Source organism: Mus musculus, chromosome 3 (assembly GCF_000001635.26).
Source record: "Mus musculus strain C57BL/6J chromosome 3, GRCm38.p6 C57BL/6J".
NCBI classification, from domain to species: Eukaryota; Metazoa; Chordata; class Mammalia; order Rodentia; family Muridae; genus Mus; species Mus musculus.
In genome coordinates, this window is record NC_000069.6 from 92,079,792 (window position 1) to 92,100,668 (window position 20,877).

Consider the following 20,877-nt stretch of genomic DNA (forward strand, 5'->3'; position numbering starts at 1 on the left):
TCTTTGCCTCAAAGCTCTATCATGGGTCATGAGTAAGGAAAGTAGTTATAGTGTTCCGGAAGATCGCATGGGCAGGGGTCTTTTGTTCAGGGGTGAATGTCCTTCTTCTTAGGTCAGAACATGTCAATGGACTTGGACCTCTGGTAGCTAACCTAATCTGAGAGCCATCCTGCTTCCAGAACTTGGAGAGTGAACTCTGCACTGCTAGAAATTGCCTGCGCAGGCCCAATTTCAGTGATGTGTAGGATGTCCAGTGAAGACTTTTCTTGGTGTTTGAGGACCATCTCATGATTTTTAAGCCACACCCCAGACTGTTCACAACCTTGGTCATCCTTTGCCCCATTCCATCTATCTACTCCCCCACCTTGGGATAGAACACTTGTTCAGTGAATTTAAATGTGAACTAATGAATGGAAAAAGCAAACACAGAATGAACTGAGTAAATTTGCAAGCTACAAAGACTACAGCAAACTCAGAGATTCTCATGAATAGCAAATTTATTGACTGAGGAGACACTAGAATTGGGAGGTAGTCATTCAGAAACCAAGATGAAAAATCTGCAGAACAGGATACACCTTGAGCGACTCAATGGCTTCTTCTGGGGGAAGGGGCGCTTAAAATGTGAAGGGTTTGGAAACCTCAGGCAAATTCATGAGAAAGTTAAGCCCATCGGCGCCCACGGAGAACTCTTCCAGCTCTGTTGTCTCCGTTGCAACCCGGTGACCTTACTTGCACGGCCAGGTAGGCGCCTGCTTCTGCTGGGTCTGGTGGCAGACTGGCACACCCTTGCCACCTCCAGAGCCGCCACCAGAGGAGCCGCCTCCGCAGCTGGAGCCACCGCCTCCGCCTCCGGAGTAGCCTCCTCCGCAGCCACCGCCGCTGCCTCCGGAAGAGCCACCTCCGCAGCCACCGCCGCTGCCCCCGGAAGAGCCGCCGCCACAGCCACCGCCGCCTCCGGAGTAGCCTCCACCGCAGCCACCGCTGCTGCCGCCACCACCGCTGGAGTAGCAGCCACCGCCGCCACCGCCGCCAGAGGAGCCACCTCCACAGCTACCACCTCCTCCGGAAGAGCCCCCTCCGTAGCTCTGCTGGGGGGCGCAGGAGGTCTGACTGGTCTGCTGAGAGGAGTAATAGCCCCCTCCGCCGCCAGAGGAGCCGCCGCCGCAGCTGCCACCGCCACCACCGGAATAGCCGCCGCCGCCGCTGCCGCCGCAACTGGAGCCACCACCAGAGGAGCCGCCTCCGCAGCTAGAGCCTCCGCCCCCGGAGTAGCCGCCACCGCAGCTGGAGCCTCCGCCCCCGGAGTAACGGCCGCCGCAGCTGGAGCCACCGCTAGAACCGCCTCCGTAGCTCTGGCACTGATACTGTTGGGACGATCCGCCGCCGCCGCCACCGGAGGAACCACCTCCGCAGCTGCTGCCGCCGCCACCGGAATAGCCGCCGCCGCCGCCGCAGCTGGATCCACCGCCACCTGAGTAGCCGCCGCCACAGCTAGAGCCGCCGCTGCTTCCACCGCCGCCGGAATAGCCGCCTCCGCAGCTGGAGCCACCGCCGCCACCAGAGTACTTGCCGCCTCCGGAACCGCCGCCGCAGCCACCGGAGCTGCCGCCTCCAGAGGAGCCTCCGCAGTAGGAGCCGCCGCCTCCTGATCCGCCTCCGCAGCTGGAGCCGCCGCCGCCACCCCCGGAGGAGCCGCCGCCGCAGCTAGAGCCGCCGCCGCCACCACCTCCGGAGTACTTGACGCCCCCACCAGAGCCGCCACCGCCTCCACAGCTGGAGCCACCCCCGGAGTAGCTGCCGCCGCCGCAGCTGGAGCCGCCGCCGCCTCCGGAGTAGCCACCTCCGCAGCTGGAGCCGCCGCCGCCCCCAGAGTAGCCACCGCCGCAGCTAGAGCCACCACCGCCTCCGGAGTAGCCGCCGCCGCAGCTAGAGCCACCGCCGCCTCCGGAGTACTTGACGCCCCCACCGGAGCCGCCTCCACCGCCGCAGCTGGAACCACCTCCATAGGAACCACCGCCTCCGCCTCCACAGCTAGAGCCTCCTCCAGATGAGCCGCCTCCGCAGCCAGAGCCGCCACCGCTATAATAGCCGCCGCCGCCGCCGCCGCCGCCGCCTCCTCCTCCACCAGAGGTCTTTCCACAACCCACAGGAGGGCAGGGAGTGGGCTGCTTTTTCTGGTGAGACATCTTGTTTAAGGAGAAGGGTTACCCTGGAAGAAGAGCAGAAGAGCAACATTAGACCAACAGCAGCAAGAGGACGCTGTGAAGGTGGCAGATGCATCCATGCCAACATACTTCTGACTACTAGCTTTATGCAGACTAGGTGTCTGGACTCCATTCCTGGACTGGTTAGCTCTTCAAAAGTCCCGTTAATAGTGACCCCCTTTTCCCTCAACTCTGCCTTTCTTCTACTATGTGATTTGGGAAGCAGAACCCCCACATTCCCACCTGCTTTTGATCTTCCATTAATAAACACTCCATGTCTAAGGGTGCTCCCAAGTCCCAGTGCTGATTCTTTAAATTCAGTAGAAAGTTGCAAAAATTCCACGTGGATTTTATCCACTCCCAGCACAATAAGAAAAGATTTGTTTGGACATTAGCATTTCCTGCATAAAGTCCTTAGTTTAAACTCTTGATCTGTCCTATTGAGTGAGGATATCCTCCAAGGGCCAATTATTAGACAAGACAGCTCTACTGTGGTCCTGTCTGCAAACAAATGGAAGAACTCTGAACCTTTTGGACCAGTACATCTAACCAGAAGAAAGTAGACATCTTTTTGAGAATATGCAGGAGTCTAAATTTGGTAGACTCCAATTAGCTGTAGCTAATAGGAAGCTGTGTAGTTCAGCACCTCACAAGTCATTTATCTGTCAGAACATCTGCCCTCATAAAGCAGAGCTTGGGTTTTTGTGGCTTCTCAAATCTCCCATCAGCACCATTCTATGACTTATCGTCCCTCTCCCTTCCTGATAGTGTATTCAGCCACTTCTGGCAGGTTCAAAAGGTTCATCCAGCCCATGGAGGCCTGCCACTGCAGTCATCCAGTATTCTAACCCTCAGCTCCCAGGGTGCCAGAGAAGTAGGAGATAGTCATATCTTTGTGAAGTTTTAACATTCTGCCCAGAAGACCAGACACATCATCTGCCCAGCACCAGCTTACCACTCTCCCAGTGCTTTCCTAAAGCCCTTCTCAATTTGAACAGAGTACCTTCCAAAGGGGAGAAAGGCTCTGTTCCTTAACCTCTCTGCAAGCTGAGCACGGCCAACTGGAGAGACCAGACAGCCAGGAGAGCCCACACTTACCTGAAGCACCAGGGAAGATGAGTGAGGGAAGGAGGTGATGCTGATGTGAGGGACACTGGTGCTCCTGTGTTTTATACTCTTGTCCTGCTCTGACTCATCTATTGATCAGGCACCTCCTCCCTGTGATTGCAGGGGAAGGATTGACCCATTCATGAAGATTTCAAATTCTTGGGATAGGGATAGGCAGTTTGGTGTATGACTGGCCACTTCTCTGATGTAACAGTGAGCAGGTTGGTCATTAGAGATGGCCAGCAGTGTGGATGGCAGAAATTGTTTTCAAAACTTCTGTATAGGTTGCGTGCCATAACCAGAGGGCTATTCTAGAGGATTAGGTTGCAGACTTGTGAAGCAGCCTTACGGAATCTAGAGATCTAAGACATTGTCTAAGACATAGAAGCTAGTTCAGTTGTATCTTTCCAATTTTGATGTTTGGTTTTGATTTCATTATCTTGGAAATTCTCGAAATTTTAGAATCCATCTCTCTTATGCCACAATTTCTCCATTCCAGTTTCATGAACACTTCATTGGGTTGCTTCTGTTCTGCTTACTTTATTGGTTGTGAGAGTTCATGAGTCCCCAGCTCCCAGTTTGGGATGGTACCACGGAAAAGACAGCACTGTAACTAGCATGACTTTAGTCTACTTTAAGTTATTCCTTGTGAGAGCAGGTGTTTTGATCTTTGTTACTGACTACTGACTTTACTTACAAAGGTGAGAACTAACAAGACAGACCCTGGCAGCCTTTTCACCATGACCCTTTGATTCTGATGTCCTATGGTGCTGCACAGTGACTCTGACCTCTGAGATGCCACCATAGAGTGGAATGGACTTAGAGATCTCAGTTGGGTTCAGGTCTTTCCATTACTATTTTCAAGCTATGTCACCATGGGCAAAGCCACAGTAGTTCATGCAATGCCACCAACAGGGCAGTTACTGAGTACTTGTTCATTGTTGAGCTGTCTGATCCCCATTTGGTCTACCAAGCAGGAATCCTATAATTTATTTCACAGAAACATGAAAATGGAAGTTATGAAATATGAATGTACTACATAGTATGTGATATTAATACTTTTGCTCTTTTCTCACATGACAGAACACTTTTCCTTCCAATCATGCCTGCCCTTGAACCCTATTGGAAAGAAGGTGTGTGAAGACATCTTAACTATTTTCCTATAAGATTTACTCAGTTCTCTGATGACCCTAGGGCCAAGAGCAGCCCCCCTCTGTGTATGAAGAACATAGTGTTTTTCCTTTCTTTCATCATTGGAACTCAGTTGCTATTAAGATACCACTGTTGAACCTTGTTCCACCCAGCTGTGTTGAAAGAATAATTCTAATCAGAAATTGTCTTAATTATGGGGGAGCATTAATGATCTAAACGATCCTGATTAGACTTTGGCTCTCAGAAACTTGTGCCACTTGTTTCAGTTTGGACAGTATGAACTCAGGTGATCCAAGGAGGATCCTGGGTGTTCCTGTTCATGGAGGATATACTAGGGAGAAAAGCCAGGATCTTTTGGAGAGGGCAGGCTTCTCAACTTGAAGCTGAGACACCATGGTGGCTTTGGAAGGAAACAGCACCTTCTTTTAAATTTCTTTTGATTGCCATGGGTAGGAGTTATTTTGTTTAGTCAGGCAACATGGGAACAAGTTTGAACTGAGGCTCTTAGCACTGAGCTGTGGACCACATCGACCCACTACAATGCACTCACCAAGCTGAAGGAAAAGTCAAGTTAGCATGAAGTCGGTAGGTTATTTTGGGCAAGAGAAGTTTGTAATTAAAAAATTATAGCCTTCCTTCCTTTTTTGTGTTTATGTATCATTTATTATACATATACATAATCTGAGCTGAAAAGTGCTTTCATACTCATGTGTTAAATGAAATGTTTTGATTTTTATTAAAAGTGACTTATGTATTATACAAAATAAGCAGCTTATTATTTTTCTATACATACCTATAATATAATTTGATCATATTCATTCCTACTATCATTCTTTCTTGCCTCCTCGCCATCTTTCTCCTTCCAAGTCCCTAATAGACCCCTTTCACTTTAGTGTCCTTTTGTTCCCCTCCACAGATTCCAGATGTCAGAGACATAAGACATTTATGTTTGTGAGACTAGCTTATTTTGCTTAACATAATGATCTCTAGTTTTCATTTTCCTGTAACAGATATATTTTATTCTCCTTTGAGGCTGAATAAAATTCCATTGTGCACACGTGCCACATTTTCTTGTCTAACCAACACCTGTGCTGGTTCCATAGCCTGGCTATTGTGATGCAATAAACTCATGTATACAGGCAACTCTGGCATGAGTTGACTTGATTCTGTTGGGTGTATACCCAAAAGTGATATAGCTCTGCCATATGCAAGTTGTGTTTTTTCATATTCTGAGAAATCTCCACATTGATTCTGTAGTGGATGGACTTATTTAAATGTTCATTAGCATTGTTAGTGTTCTAAACCCCTTCAAATCCTAGCCATTTTGCTTATACTTCCTTCCTTCTTATTGAAAATCACTCTGACTAAAATGACATGTAAATCTCCCTATAGCTTTAGTTTGCATATCTGCAATGACTAAAATGTTGAATTTTTTACTGTTTTAAAAGTGCCTATTTTAGGGCTGGAGAGGTGGCTCAGTGGTTAAGAGCACAGACTGCTCTTCCAGAGGTCCTGGGTTCAATTCCCAGCAACCACCTGGTGGCTTACAACCATCCAGGGATCTGGTTCCCCCTTATGCTATGTCTGAAGACAGTGACAGTGTACGAAAGTACATAAAATATATAAATCTTTTTTAAAGTGTCTATTTTCTTTTTTTGCTCATTTATTTTTTAAATTATGTGTTCTTTTTGGTGTTCAGTTTTAAAGTTCTTTGCATATATGGTATCTTAGTTGTCTATTGGGTGAGTAGCCTGTGAAGTCCCCCTCCCACCATTCTGCAAGCTGCCTCTTTACAGTTTCCTCTGTACTGCAAAACATTTTTTTTTTTGAGCTGCCATGTAGATGCTGGGAATAGAACCCAGGTTTTCTAGAAGAAGAGTCAGTGCTTTTAAACACTTATCCTTCCCAAGCTCCTTAACCATTTTTAATTGGCATATACCAATTCAAGATCTAAGACACAAAATCCTTTACAAAGCCTTTTGAGATACAGAGGAAGAGTAATACTTTCTTGATTAACCTTAAACCCAATCTTGCCCCAAAACTAAAACGTACATCAATAGCTATAGATATAAAAGTCCTCAGCAAAATGCTGAGAAACTTAAATTCTGTCATATGTGACAGAATATGTTGTTCAAGTACACTTTTTCTAGAGTTGTCAGATGGCCAACATTTGAAAGTCAATCACCCTAATCTTTTCCATCAATAGACTTACAAAATTCAGTTTATACGTCAGATGCATCTGACAGAATTCAACATCAGTTCATGACTTCAACAGAGAATAAAACTAAGAAGAGATAATAAACCTAAGAAGAATAAAGGGAGGGAGGGAGAGGAAAAGGAAGAAGTGAGGATAAAACAAAAACTTCCACCAAGTAATGGTTGGCATCCACAAGACCAACATCTACATTATACTTAAAATTTAAGGTATGTCACCTATCATCATGACCCAGTCAACATGACTTGCTCCCAATTCTGTTTATGCTTCAATTGCAATCTAATTGCTGCTCCCAAAACTCAACGAAAGAAGTAAAATACAGAGAGATTTGGAAAGAAAAAAATAAAATCATCTGTTTGAGGAGATGACATAAGTAGATACGTGCAAAACATTTTATATTTCTTATAATTATGTTTGTTAACTTTTTTTTCTGTAGCTCCTTGAGCTATTGGAGCCTTTGTCACAAAGTCATTGCCTATGTGTTCTATCTTGAGGTGTTTCCTTTATTAGTTTCAAAGTTTTAGATCTTAAGTTACAGTTAGCTCCATTTTGAGTTGGTTTTTGCATAGGGTGAGAAATAGGGATGCAGTTTTAGTCTTTTATACATACAGCCCCAGAGGTTTTGAGGGCCATGAAATTTCTTTATGGAATTCTAAACCTTGGAAAACTCAAGTGCAGTCGACTCCAAATGACTAACAATTCAAAATGTCTAAGAACTACATTTAGTTTTAATTGATGTACTTTTATGGATTATAGTATGATAGTTCTTTCATTTTTAATTGGCAGTTTAATGTACTTCATAATGAATATTTGTATGTTAACACTCATTCACCACCTTGGGCTTTTCCTGGTTTTCTTCTTCCTAAGAGTTGCCTCCTATTTTTACATCTTCTTTTTGTGTGTGGTAAACTGGGATGGATTCTTTTTTGTTGTTTTAGTATGCTTTATTTATTTCACTATATTCAAATAAATACATGCAATAAATATAAAAATGTTACTGAGACATTTTGCATTCATTTTCTCCTATTTGGTTTTTGAAACCAATGTATATTATCCTGATGGCACATCTTAATTAAGACCAGCCATATGTCAAGTGATATCACTATTGAGACCCTCATAATAAGACCTTTTGTTGTCAATGTCATGGTCCTTAATGGAAACAGTTTGGGTTGAATCATAATGGACTCTGTATTTAATATCATAATCAATGATTTTTCCAGATAAGAGAGTTTCTAATGATAACTGAATAAAACTAAATCAAAAGAATAATTGTAAATCGTCTACTTATGTCCAAAAAGCCTCTTTAAATATATTATTTATTGAACTAGGTGTGGTGTAACATGCCTTTAATCGTAGCACATATGAAGTAAAGGTAGAGGTATATCTGTGAGTTAGAAGCCAAACTGGTTTACCTAATGAGTTCCAGGCCAATAAGACTGTATAAAAAACTATTAATATTTATGTTAAAATGTATTATTTGAGAATGTAATGTATATATACAATCTGTTTTGGTCGTACTAAACTTCACCCCACCTCTACCACCACAATTTCTTTCAGACTTCTGCATACCCCTTCCCAGTTTCATATGCCCATCAATAACATACTCATTCCAATTAGGTCTCCCATGCTGTTGTGGATAGCCCTACAGCTGTGAGTGTGATAATTTGATACATGTGAAATGATGAGATCAAGATAATTAACATTTTATTTTTCTGAGAACTTTGAGCTTCTAATAATCCTGAGGTATCAAACAAATTGCTGTAAATGGTACTCACCCTATTGTGGCAAAGAACATGGAAATGTATTCTTCTTACTATATGTTGGTATACACTATCCATCCTCTGCCTGGTCCTTTTTCCTTCCCTTCCTACTATATAATAACTACCATTCTATTCCACTCTTATCTATAAGGTAAAATTTGAAAATTCTGTTTATTGATACAGCTAGCACAAGTGGACAGGGCATTGTGTTAAACATTAAAGAGACTCAGAGTATGAATGTCATTGGAAGAGTTGGGGAGGAGGCTGGCAAGAACTCAGAGATTGCCTTTGTCAACCTGTATATCATTTATTGGGAAAAAATGAAAACCTTTAAATAGTATATCCACTTTGTTACCAGGGAGACAGTATGGGTAACAGGACCAGATCTGTGGATCATATCACTAACTAAACTTGCATGAGTGAGTGTACTAGAAGTGTATTATGTAATCCCCTAGACCAAAAGTCTTCCTAGTGGGATATCTGTGTAAAAAGCTGATTACCATGTTTTATCCCATTAGGTGGAAAATAATAGACTTTTGCAAATTTACAGCACATGTATATTTAGGGATTTGTAAGACTTGGCCCACCAAAGGTTTAAGATTTATAGTTTTTAGACAACTTAACCTTCAAATGCATGCTCACTGGCACATCTCACTTAGACAACCTGACAGATTAGACCATGATCTCTGATCCTACACCTCTACTTGTGTTTGTAGAAGCGATAGAGACTTAAATAGATGGTTCTAAGTATTTAAAGGTATTCAGTGAGACTCACTGGAAATGAGGACTCTTGAGGCTTTCAGACATCTAGGAGTGAGACGTGGAAGTCCCATGTGTTAAGAGTCTCAGATACAGTCCTGGATAATCTTTGAAGAAATCTCAGCCTCTAACTCATAAACACACAACTGTTAAAGACTCCTTGTTTCTAAGTTGAACTTATCTCTGCAGGAACTCCCAACATCTGTAGGGATCTCCTTCCTAACAGAGATGGAGGGAGGGAGAGAAGACAATACAAGCATGGGTACAATGATGCAAAATCAGGCTGTATTTATAAGCTCTCTTGGAAGAGATTTAGGGAAGGAAGGGCCTGGAATCTGTTTGAGAAGGCTGCATCTCTGACAAGGCCCCTGACTCTTAGGGCTAAAAACTGAGGCAAGATTTTATTACTTGATTTGGGGGAGCTACAGTCTACTATAAGCTTGCTGATCACAACTTTTAAGGATCCAGAGTTACACACCCACTCCTCTTGACTGAGCTGTAGCTGCTTCTCTAACTTCACTTAGAGAAGTGGTTGGTGAAGTGTAACATGCACACAGGGTGTGGGGTTGGGAGCTCAGCATCCCAGGAGCAGACCTTTGGAGACTTTCTTATACATTGTCAGATAAGGAATGATTTTCAAGTCTGGCCCTTCTGAGGAAGTTCTCAGAGTCCAGGCAACCCGTTGAGGCTATTTCTTTCCTCTCTTTAGACTTCCTGGTTGGTACTGTGAAGGGGTGGTTATCTCTGGGTATTAAGTGGAGAGAATGGATTTGAGGTCTGAGTGATTGTCTCTGTGGTAGAATTTCCTCTCTATGAGAGAATTTGAATTGGAAACTCCATTAAATCCATTCCATACACCTCATTACTCTCCGTTTCTGAAGCCTTGAAGAGCTGTGGTTACTGTGTACTGCATAATATAATTATTAGTACTACAGCTGTTTGCAGTTGTTGTGAGTTACAGAGCCTGTTCATGCATATCATTTGGATTGGTCTGTCTTTTGAGTTATAGCTTTCCTTGGGGAAGGCTCCAGTTCTTTCATTTACTGTGTATCTTAAGGCCCCTATGTGCTGAGTGTTTATCAGGATGTGGGCTCAGATTGGCTTTCTTTTGAGTGGAGGTCATTTGTGGAGGTTATTATTTCACCAGCATTAAGTGCTATGCATATTCTATGTAATGATCCCCAAGAACTTAAGTATGCATAGAGGGTAAGCAGTGTATCTAGGCTCACTGCACACCTGGGCCTGTACACTTTTCATGTGAATATAATCATAGGCTTGTCTACACTACTGGTGCTACTGTTTGATTTTCCTCTATGGGTTTTTTCCCATGAACTCAGCCATACCATATCCTCTCTTTTAGATGATGAAGTATCTCTGAAGGTGTTGGATTTGCCCAAATTCTCATAGCCTTTAAAGTGTCAAGGAAAGTATAAGATCTGGTGAGATGGCCCAGTAAGTGAAGGTGCTAGACGAACCTAAGTTAGTTTATTTGACTTCTGCGTATGTGCTTGTGTTGTTCTCATCATCCTATCTAGTTTCTTTACTACCTTGGCCCCTTTCCACATCTCTTTTCTTTTTGTCCAGAGAGGGGTACCATAGGAAGAAGGGATCAAAGAGACAGAGTCAGAAGTGAGCTGGATTGACTTTATGGATGACAAAAAAGAAGCCTGGAAACAAAACTGAACTTCTCGATGAGGTCACAAACTGTTGGTGATGAGGACAGGATTAGAGCACCAGTGCATGCTGGTGTGTGTGTGTGTGTGTGTGTGTGTGTGTGTGTGTGTGTGTGTGTGTGTAAAGTGAATAGATTAATATAAAATTTAAGCCAGTTTCAGGCTTCTTAATAAATCTCTCTGGGAGACCAGGATGCATTCATGAATTCTTCCAGTTCTTCTGAGACAGTTTTATCCACTCATGCTGCTGGAAGCTCATGTAGCTATCTTCTACTCATCCCTAATTTACAGAGCTAGATGAATATCCCACAGCAGAGACAAGCTAAATCATTCCTCCAGGCCACACAAAAAAAGCCAAGGCTAAACTCTGGCTTCCTGGTTTTTCCACTTAGCACTTATCCCTTTATAGACTTTGGTTGAGCTGGCAGAATGAAAAGGTGTAGTTAAAAAGATATAAAATGTTTCATAGCTTATTTAGACAATCTGAAGGAAGCTGCTAGTCTGGGCAGGTTAGCTTCTTTCCTGAAAGAACATCTCATAATAGCAAGGCCGAGCTTTTACAAGAAAGCAGCTGCTATGTAGCCTGCAGGTACAAGGCCCACATCTTGAACTCATATATAAACTTTACAAGAAGGGAGGAGCTTTGAATGGCATCCACATTGTGGTCCAGCTTGTTTCTGAGATAAGGAACATAAATGGAGGCTTCTCGGGTATATTACAGCTGTTGATAGCTGAAGAATGTTGGATCCTAAACTAGCCTATCCTTTTATTTCTTTACATGGCTTATCTGTGGTATTTTAACTGAGCCTAAAGTCAAATAGAATCTGGAAATCAATAGGACAGAAAGGAAAGAACAGAAGCATTTCAAACCTACAGCCTTTATCCTATTTTTTGAAAGCCTTAACTCGTGTCTTTTAGTTTCAGAGGTGACCTGAACACCCACACTTCTCTTTTACTCAAGGTCACTGAAAAGCAAAGCAGCTCAAGGGCTCTTTTCATCTTGATTTTACTATTTTCCTTTGAGACATGGTCTCTCCTGATACCCAGGCCAGTCTTAGACTCATATCGCTTCTGTGTCACACTCAGGAGTGTGGAGTCAAATTTGGTTACATGCTGCTCTTAAGACTCCCCTGTTATTGCAGTGGGCTTTGGATGTCACTTTTCTATGCCCGCAACTTATAAAAAGTTTACAACTGAAGTGTGGATACAGTCTCTGTCTTGACCAATAAATGGTATTCTTCAAACTTGGTGATTAATTCTCAAATTTTAAACATTCTTCAAGTTGAAGACCTTATTTCAATAGCTGAACCTGCTGAATTTGGGTGGAAGACCTCTGGACAAACTTTCCCCCCTGTCTGTAAACATAAGAACCATTACAGTTTAATTGGCAGATCTCTAGTAAAAAGAGTTACAATGCCTTGGTCCGTGGAGTCAGAATTTTGGGAGTTCCATGTCACTCAGATGAGACTTGATTGCTTAAACTCCCACAGTGTCATCCAACTCAGAGCTGGATCTCAGGGTAAATACTTGATAAACATATGTTCACCAACTAAAGGGATGGCCCTATAAAATAAAATCTGATTTAATTTTATACTAAACCATCTTAAATATATTGGCCACATCTATCTATTTTCTCCTCTTATCTACCACCTTCCATGCAAAGTACCTAATTCCCCCTTTTCTTCTGTTTCCTGTATGTTTTCTGAATATTGCCTGCATCAGACTCCAGCTACTTACTGTTAGCTTTTTGGATCAAGCCTGAAGTACAGAAGAAACCCTGTTAGTCTTTGGTCTTGTCTGAAGGACATCATCATCATCTGTCCTCTGCTGAGGTCTTGGGAACATGTGTGTGTGTGTGTGTGTGTGTGTGTGTGTGTGTGTGTGTACGTGTGCAGTTTGTAAACTCAGTGAGTTACTAGCCTCCAGTTTTGTCATCCATAAATGTGATCCAGTTCCTTTGACCCTTTCTTATGGTACCCTTTTCTGGACAGAAAGAAGGGAGACATGGCAAGTGGCAGAGGTAGGGAAGAAACTGAATGTGGTGGAGAGAAGAACAGACTTCTGAGAAGAAAGCATGGTGACTTCAGTCCTCCCTGAGTGCAAGTTGGCCCTAACCTCAAATCAGGAATTTTGAGAATTTTGGTAATTTTTTTCCTCTCTGAAAAAAATTTCCCCATTAAGTTGAGAGTGACGGAACTGGGAGGGTACAGCCGGAAGAATGGGTGAGTGAAGGTGACCTATGCTATGAATAACCTTTAAATAGTGTTATTAGCAAGGGTGTAGACAATTGTATAGGATTAAGAAAGGCATGTAGGTAGTCTGCATTGCTTCCATCTTCCTAAACTGGCTTATGGTACTTTGGACCAAGATTAACTTGCGTGCAGGTGTGCTCTGGGGAGTGAATCCTCTGGTGATGGTGTCTCAGCTACAAGTAACTTACTTACTTTGATGGAAATCAGAGAAACAAGCAAACAAAAGTCCATTAACAACAGCAACTGACACAGCAGGGCAAATCAGTGACCTAAAATTCTATTATTCAAATATAGTCTGCATCAAAAGTTTGTTATTTTTATTCTCTCTCTCTCTCTCTCTCTCTCTCTCTCTCTCTCTCAAGTTTTACTTCCTTTTTGTACAACCTTCAGAAGCTGACTTTCTTGTGACACTGTTAGGCAGATAACCCAGTGCCACTCTTTGGTCTGTGCAACCCTCTGTGGTCTCAATAAAACTTCATTGCTGAGTTCTGTTACTCACGCCCCATCTTCACACTTAGACCTTCAGCTGCCTTGAGGTGTCTGAACTGATTTCTTTGAGTCTGATTGTCTCCCTGCACTACTGTGGATTGTGAGCACCTTCTCTTGTATGAACAGTAAAGTTATAAAGCAGGCCAGTGACAACAACTGATTGTGTATAGAGTGCCTTACCTGTCTCAAAACTTCCTCTTGGTGGCCCTGACTTTTTTGGACATAATCTTGGGCTCCAGCCTCTGTTTTCCTTTATAGAATCCTTGATTTCTCTATGTATGCTGATTTTATCTCATTTACTTAATTGTCATCTTTTCTTCAGAAGCTTCTGGGCCAGAATTCCCTTGAGAATGTGAGGTTGACGTGTCCTTCCAATGAAGGACAAAAGAGGGAGAAGACAGTCTAGAGGTACATTCAGAAAAGAAATGGGTTAGAATGCTTGATAGCTAAATGCTGAGGCTTGGGGAGTACAGAGGAGGGAAGAGATCTTCTTAGAAGAGGTGACATTTTTGTTAAGACTGCAGAATGGAAAACCGATCTCTTCAGTCTTGAGTCTGGCACTAACATTGGTTTAGAGTGCAAATGTATAGAGATCTCTATCTGAATGATATGTAAGCATATATATGTTAGTACATCAGTGCAAGCATGTACATATCTGATATGTATAAATGTATCTATGCGTTTCCACATGGCTGTATTTGAGGTATGCATAGACGTGTTTATACGTGTGAGATAGAAATGTGTGTGTGTGTTACATGTGTGATGTATATGCACAACCTTGTCCTCTTTAGGTATCAGCCTTTCTCCCCTCATCCCACACTCTCTCAGGAACTAGTTTCCTTTCCCTGGAAAGCAGATAGGCTGCTGGCCTCCTCCCTGGCTAGGGGCTTCTCTTTGATTCTCATTTGTTAGCTCTTGGTGTACTCAGTAAGGGCATTGTTACTGCCAGCAATGCTGGTGTAGAACTGATCCACATGGTGCTTCATTATCTCTGCCTCTAGCAAAGCAGTAGACATGCCAAAATTATGACCACTCTTCTACTAAAATTCATCAGTGTCCTCATTTCATAATCAAGTAGAGATTTATGTCTGACACTCACTGTCTAAGTACAACTCTGCCCTTCCTGCTGAGTCAGGGTTTTTATGTATTCATATCATTTGCTGTACTTTAATTATTGTAATTTCTATTTGCCTTTCAATGCTCTTATCAAAAACCCCATCCATGAAGGCTCCCACCACATGGTGTAACAACCTGATTGAGAAAATTTCTTCTCTTGCAGCCCAGTAATCCTGTTTCCCATTAGACTAAGGTTTCCCTAAGAAGACAAGATAAGACTCATTCACTGTCTTACATCTCAAGTATCTAGCACAATGCCTGATACGGCCATAATGAATGCTAGTTGCAGAAAAAGTGAATGACTACAACTTTTGTATTGTTAGCATTCTGGGTTGGATATCAGGTATTTGTCTTTGATGAGACAATATTAAATTTTCTTACTATTTTTTCATTTTCACCTTCTCAACAAGACTGCTCCTGGTAAGCAGGGATGTAATTGCACTTTTAATGAGTCCAGATTCTGTGACACATAGTATATAAAAAGATAAGAAATAAAGAAGGAAACGGAGGGAAGGAAAGAGAAGAGGAAAGTAGAAAGGACAGAAAAATCTTATCCAGATTTATGACAAAGTTGGTTTCAGTCTAGAGAAAATAACCATCTCTTTTCCAGAAGATCAGAGTTCTCTGGTTTTATTCTAGCCATAAGAGAAGTTGACCCCCTATTGTTTTACAAGTTTTAGACTGTCATTATTGGTTTCTGAATTATTGTTCTTTCATTTTCAACACATATGTGGTGTCAGTATCTGGACTAAATTATTCTTGGCACTTGATTGCACCTCACACTAATTAGCACATTTTTCTCCTCACAGATTTCTGAGGAGGTTCATGAACCAGACCATGCTTGCTACTAGTGAATCATGAGCTCTCCTTCTTCAATAGTTGTATCTCTCTTTTGATATGCGTTAGGACAAGTACTTTGGGTCTATAATTTTATAAATATGATTGCTTAGGGGTGAAGTAAAGGAAAGTAACACTGTGGGAAAATGTCTTTTAAAATAATTTCAGCAAGTGAAAATAGTAAGCTGACCTGGAGAAACATATTAAATGCATAGCAACTGTGGTGGGACATTGACCTTGGAGAAACCACAGTGGAGATGAGTGCATGTTTCTTTCCATGGAGGGTTCAAGACCTCCTTGGAAGTGTGGTGCAATGCAGGGTTCCTGCTGTGTTCAACCAGGGTTGTATAGCAGGCTCCCTTCTCTTGGAGCACACAAACCCACCTCCATCAGGAGCAGATTGCTGAACCCAGAGCAGCCCCAAGAGCAGACACTGACAAGGCCTCTTTGGACAAGGACAGAGGCATGCTTAGGCAATGTGTCTGTGGAGCTTCTGATAAACCCTGAAGGGGCTCCAGACACTTTCATTCTGCTTCCAGTTCATTCCTTAAAATGATCCCTGAATTATGGAAATCTGGATGTAAACCTGATTTAATTTCTAGCCTGCTGAAGGACTAGATTGTGCTCCTTAACTTTTCTGAACCTTCTCTTTACATGTAAAATGGATTTGCTTTCCTGATGACTTGAAGCTGTTGTGACAACTATACTGTTTAGCAGAGGATGGCTTAGTCCATCTTCAGTGGGAGGAGAGGCCCTTGGTCCTGTGAAGGCTTTATACCCCAGTGTCAGGGAATGCCAGGGCCAAGAAGCAGGAGTGGGTGGGTTGGTGAGCAGGGGGAGGGGGAAGGGGATTGGAGGTTTTTGGAGGGGAAACCAGGAAAGGGGATAACATTTGAAATGTAAATAAAGAAAATATCTAATAAAAAATCTAAAAAATATGTAATAAATAAAAAAAGAAAAGAAAACAGAAGCCACTGTAACAAATTTAAAATGAAAAAAAAATCTAAAAAAAAAGTGATTTGTTTGGTAAAGCTACTAGAAAAGACTTGGGGATGACTAAAGCTTCAAATGAAGATTGACAATTCATTTAATTTAGGGGGTAACCATCTGATGGCTCAGAGTGGCTTTCTACTTACTCAGCCACTGTGAATAAGGGTCAGGGCTATAGTACAAAAGAAACAAAATAAAGCAATAGAATTTGCCAAATTGCCAGGTGTCAATTACGAGATGTAGAGTGTGGTCATGTGCTTTCTCTGGTGGGCTTGTATTCTCTGGGGTTCATGTTGGACCAAAATTTTGGTTAACCTTGCCTATTCTTAGCTCATTTTTTCCCATTTAAGTCATTTGGTACTATTTTTGTCAGTAGTAATAGTGGTCATTCACTGAGTTCAAACTATATGCTGCACACTATGTATAATGCTCTCCATGTATCCCATGCTACATTCCACCTTCATCACCATCTATGTCACTGCGGTCCACAGATTTTGGATAGGAGTGAAGGATGGGGTGTAAAAATCTTGTTAAGGTTACACATCCAGAAGTAACTGAGTCTTGGCTCATAATGTTGGCAGCCAGGTTTTCCTGGATCCAGGGCTCTCAGGTTTGTTTGTTTTGTTGTTATTTTGTTTTGTTTTGTTTTGTTTTAATAAGGCAACTTTTATGTTTTTATGATGTCATTCTTATCAAATAAGTGTCAATAGGTAGGTTCTGAGAACTATGTAGCTGCTATACATTGTTCTAGGTAGATACAACAAACAAATCTTTGCTTTTGTCTTAGGAACATGCTATCTAGTTCAATGGTAAAAAGACTGAACTTTATGCTGTGCAGCACTGTCTTACTATTCTTATTTGAACCAAGGAGTTAATAGGGGTAGTTGATCTAAGGTTTCCTCTAGCTTTGATTGCAAATTTCATGTCAGAAGGCCTAGGTAATTCTATTCTTAAAATTCCTCACAATTTTTTTTGCCAGCCCATCTTCTCCTTTGATGGGTAATCACAGAAAGTTGGAGATGTTCAAGTATATGTGTTGAGTATGTCTAGAGATTAGACCCCAAAGTCTCTGAGTTAAAGGGTCCTTTTGCTGGTCTTTTAGTCTAGGCTAATCCAGGCTGAATTCTCTGAGGGATCCAGAAAATTGAGGAGCCATAGAGGCTGAAGTTCTGGCTGACCTCTTAATCTTCCATGAGAAAATAAAGGAGATAATTGTGGGCCATACAATGTTGTCCTTTGCATTGACTATAAAGGACTCAGGGTGAGCTTGCTGACCAGATTTTGAAACAGGAAGACCTTGAGGATGACTTTAGGAGGAGCTTTGCATTTGTGGCTCTACATGGATGTAATTTCATTGGAGGGTAAACTTGCCCTGTTGACCAGATCACCTAGTTATACTTGAGATCCAGGCCATGGTGACATATTACTACTACCATTATCTAATTTCCATTTCAAGTTGGCTATGGAAAGAGCATGTTGGTGTCACAGGTAATTCACATTTTTGCTGAGCATAATGTTGGATCTAGAAGCTCAATAAAATCCAGAGGAAGGAACCAAGGGCATGTAGGAGCATGGTGACATTAGTTGTTGCTCCTGATCTACCTAATCCCAGTGATTCAAGTGCAAGACAATGGATGTCATTCAGCTGAGCCTTTGACTGACAAATATGGAATTAGGCTGGTTTAAGTCCAAATTACTTCTTGCCTTTGCTAAAATGAGTTTCAGAAATGCCTCTGAGTTCCAGAGATGCCGTAGCTGGTATGATTACTCCATGCCCGGATAGGCTGCTATAGCCATGGGGATTTGCCTCTCTCCCTTCCTTCTTCCATCCTTCTGCCCCCTTGTTTGTCTTTCTTCCTCCTTCTTCCATTTCTTTCTATTAAATAAATTGCTTTCTAATTCCTGAGCCTAATTACTTATATTGATGTTTGTTATAGAACAGGACAACTGTTCTTAGCTGAGCTCAGTGTCTGTAGGAATGTTGGGACAGGTGTGCCCAGAGGTGTACTACCACTCTAGGAATGTAGCTTCACCTCCTACATGGTGACCTTCCCACATAGGAAGTGGCAATTAATGTGGCCAGGCTCTAGCACATATGTCCACAGATTATGCAGGGTGAGCTAAAAGAAACATTATTGCTACCATTATCATAATTATTGTTATAAGTTGGCTATGGACAAGATATAGTTATATAGCCTTTTTACTCTCTTCAATTTTTCTTTGTCTAAAGGATGCATATAAAATTAACATCCTAGATAAACCTCAAATGGAATGGACAGAGAATCCTGAGATTAAGAGCACATCAAGTCCAGTAGCGTACCCAATCTGGAAGCCATTTTATTGAAGGTCACCGATCTCCTCATACACTTTTTATGTACTTTGGTAGACCTGGGAACAGAGTTATTACTATTATTATTTGCTTTGTACACCTTTCAGATGGAATATTTTTTCTTTTCATAATCTCCAACACTATGTGTGTACTGCCATTGCTTCTAACTCTGTGCCAAATGTCAAGCACAGAATGGTTGTCATCTCCTTGCTATATCATTATCATTACCTGATTCCTGCTACTTCTCTGCTCATCATCACAGTCAATACTACCACTTCCACCCATTATCATTACAGCTGTGACCATTAGGAACATCAGTGTCACCTCCACTCATTCTCATCATTATTACCATCACCCCCACAGCAATATCTACTTTAGTGACATTTCCTCTGTTGTCCCATTATTACCTCCACTGCCACCATTATCAATGTTATCATGGCTATTGTACTACTTCCATTCATTATCATCACCACTAACATCAGCATCATTACATGTTAGCACAATTGCTATTAACCACCAGCATTGAAAATACCACCATCTGTACCACTACCACCTCTACCTCTATAATCACCATCTCAAACACTAGAATGATAACAATCACCTTCACCATTATTGCCCTGATCTGTTCTCATTGGTAGTGTTACCACTATTTCTACCACTGCTATCACAACCAGCTAGAGGATATACTTGAAGGATATATAGCCATTTCCAAATAATTAAAGGTCTTCAGAAGAGAAGTTAAACTTACTTTGTACCAGTAAGGAACCGAGAGGTAGAAATATAGACAAAAGTTGTAAGGAATTATAATTAATATTGAAGTAAAATCTTCCATGGAATTGGGGGAAGGCAGTGGGGTAAAAGTCTATGAGGAAATTATAACAATTTATTGTGGAAGTTATGGATATTTTTCCCCTATTGTGTGAATCCCCTAGAGGGTGCCTTAAGAACAGGAATGGCTTAAGAAAAGAAAAGTAAGACTTTTAAAAAAATTAACACATATAACTTAGAACTATGTTTTTATTTCTTGATTCTTTTTATTTTATAAAATTTAAACTACTTTATGATACTGAGATGCTGTCTCTCTTAAACATAGTTCTATTTTAGGTAAGCATTAGATTCTTCCTGACCATCATTTCCAAGTCCTGATCCTATAGTACCCTCACACGGGCCACCAATGTTATAATTTGGTGGGGTTTTTTTTTCTGATTTCATTACCTCTATGTATGTATTCATAAGTGATATGATTTTGTATCTTATGTTTCCTGAGTAGTTTATTTTGTCTGTGTTTTCCTTGTTTGTTTTTATTTTTTCATTCAGTTATATATCAGCACACAGTTAAGAAGATGGATCCGGGGGCTGGAATGACTGGATGCAGATGATAGGCTTGTTACACCTTAGTCACATGATCCAAAGTATTAGATATGCTTAGTCCCAACTTCCCCTTTTGTAAATCAGTATTGTAGCATACTTATATCCATGGGGTTAGCATGAAACTTGTGTAAATATCAGGATCCATGCTGGCATACACAGTGCTGACAGGTATAATATCATATTGATGTTTACCATTATTTCCTTTTTTAATAATTTTTATTAGGTATTTTCCTCATTTACATTTCCAATGCTATCCCAAAAGTCCCCCATACCCTCCCCCTCACGCCCACTTTTTGGCCCTGGTGTTCCCCTGTACTGGGACATATAAAGTTTGCATGACCAATGGGCTTCTCTTTCCAGTGATGGCCAACTAGGCCATCTTTTGATACATATGCAGCTAGAGACAAGAGCTCCGGGATACTGGTTAGTTCATATTGTTGTTCTACCTATAGGGTTGCAGTTCCCTTTAGCTCCTTGGGTACTTTCTCTAGCTCCTCCACTGGGGGCCCTGTGATCCATCCAATAGCTGACTGTGAGCATCCACTTCTGTGTTTGCTAGGCCCCGGCCTAGTCTCACAAGAGACAGCTATATCTGGGTCCTTTCAGCAAAATCTTGTCAGTGT

The 20,877-nt window shown here is 41.9% G+C and overlaps 1 protein-coding gene across 1 annotated transcript; it reads right to left on the minus strand.

Moving 5' to 3' along the window:
• Positions 1-479: 479 nt before the first annotated feature.
• Positions 480-3,351, minus strand: Lor (loricrin). Its single transcript, NM_008508.2, has 2 exons — positions 3,303-3,351; positions 480-2,209 (listed from the first exon to the last, which is right to left on the minus strand). The coding sequence occupies exon 2, from the start codon at positions 2,184-2,186 to the stop codon at positions 726-728; it is 1,461 nt and encodes a 486-aa protein (NP_032534.2). The 5' UTR covers positions 2,187-2,209; positions 3,303-3,351; the 3' UTR covers positions 480-725.
• Between the last annotated feature and the right edge of the window lie 17,526 nt (positions 3,352-20,877).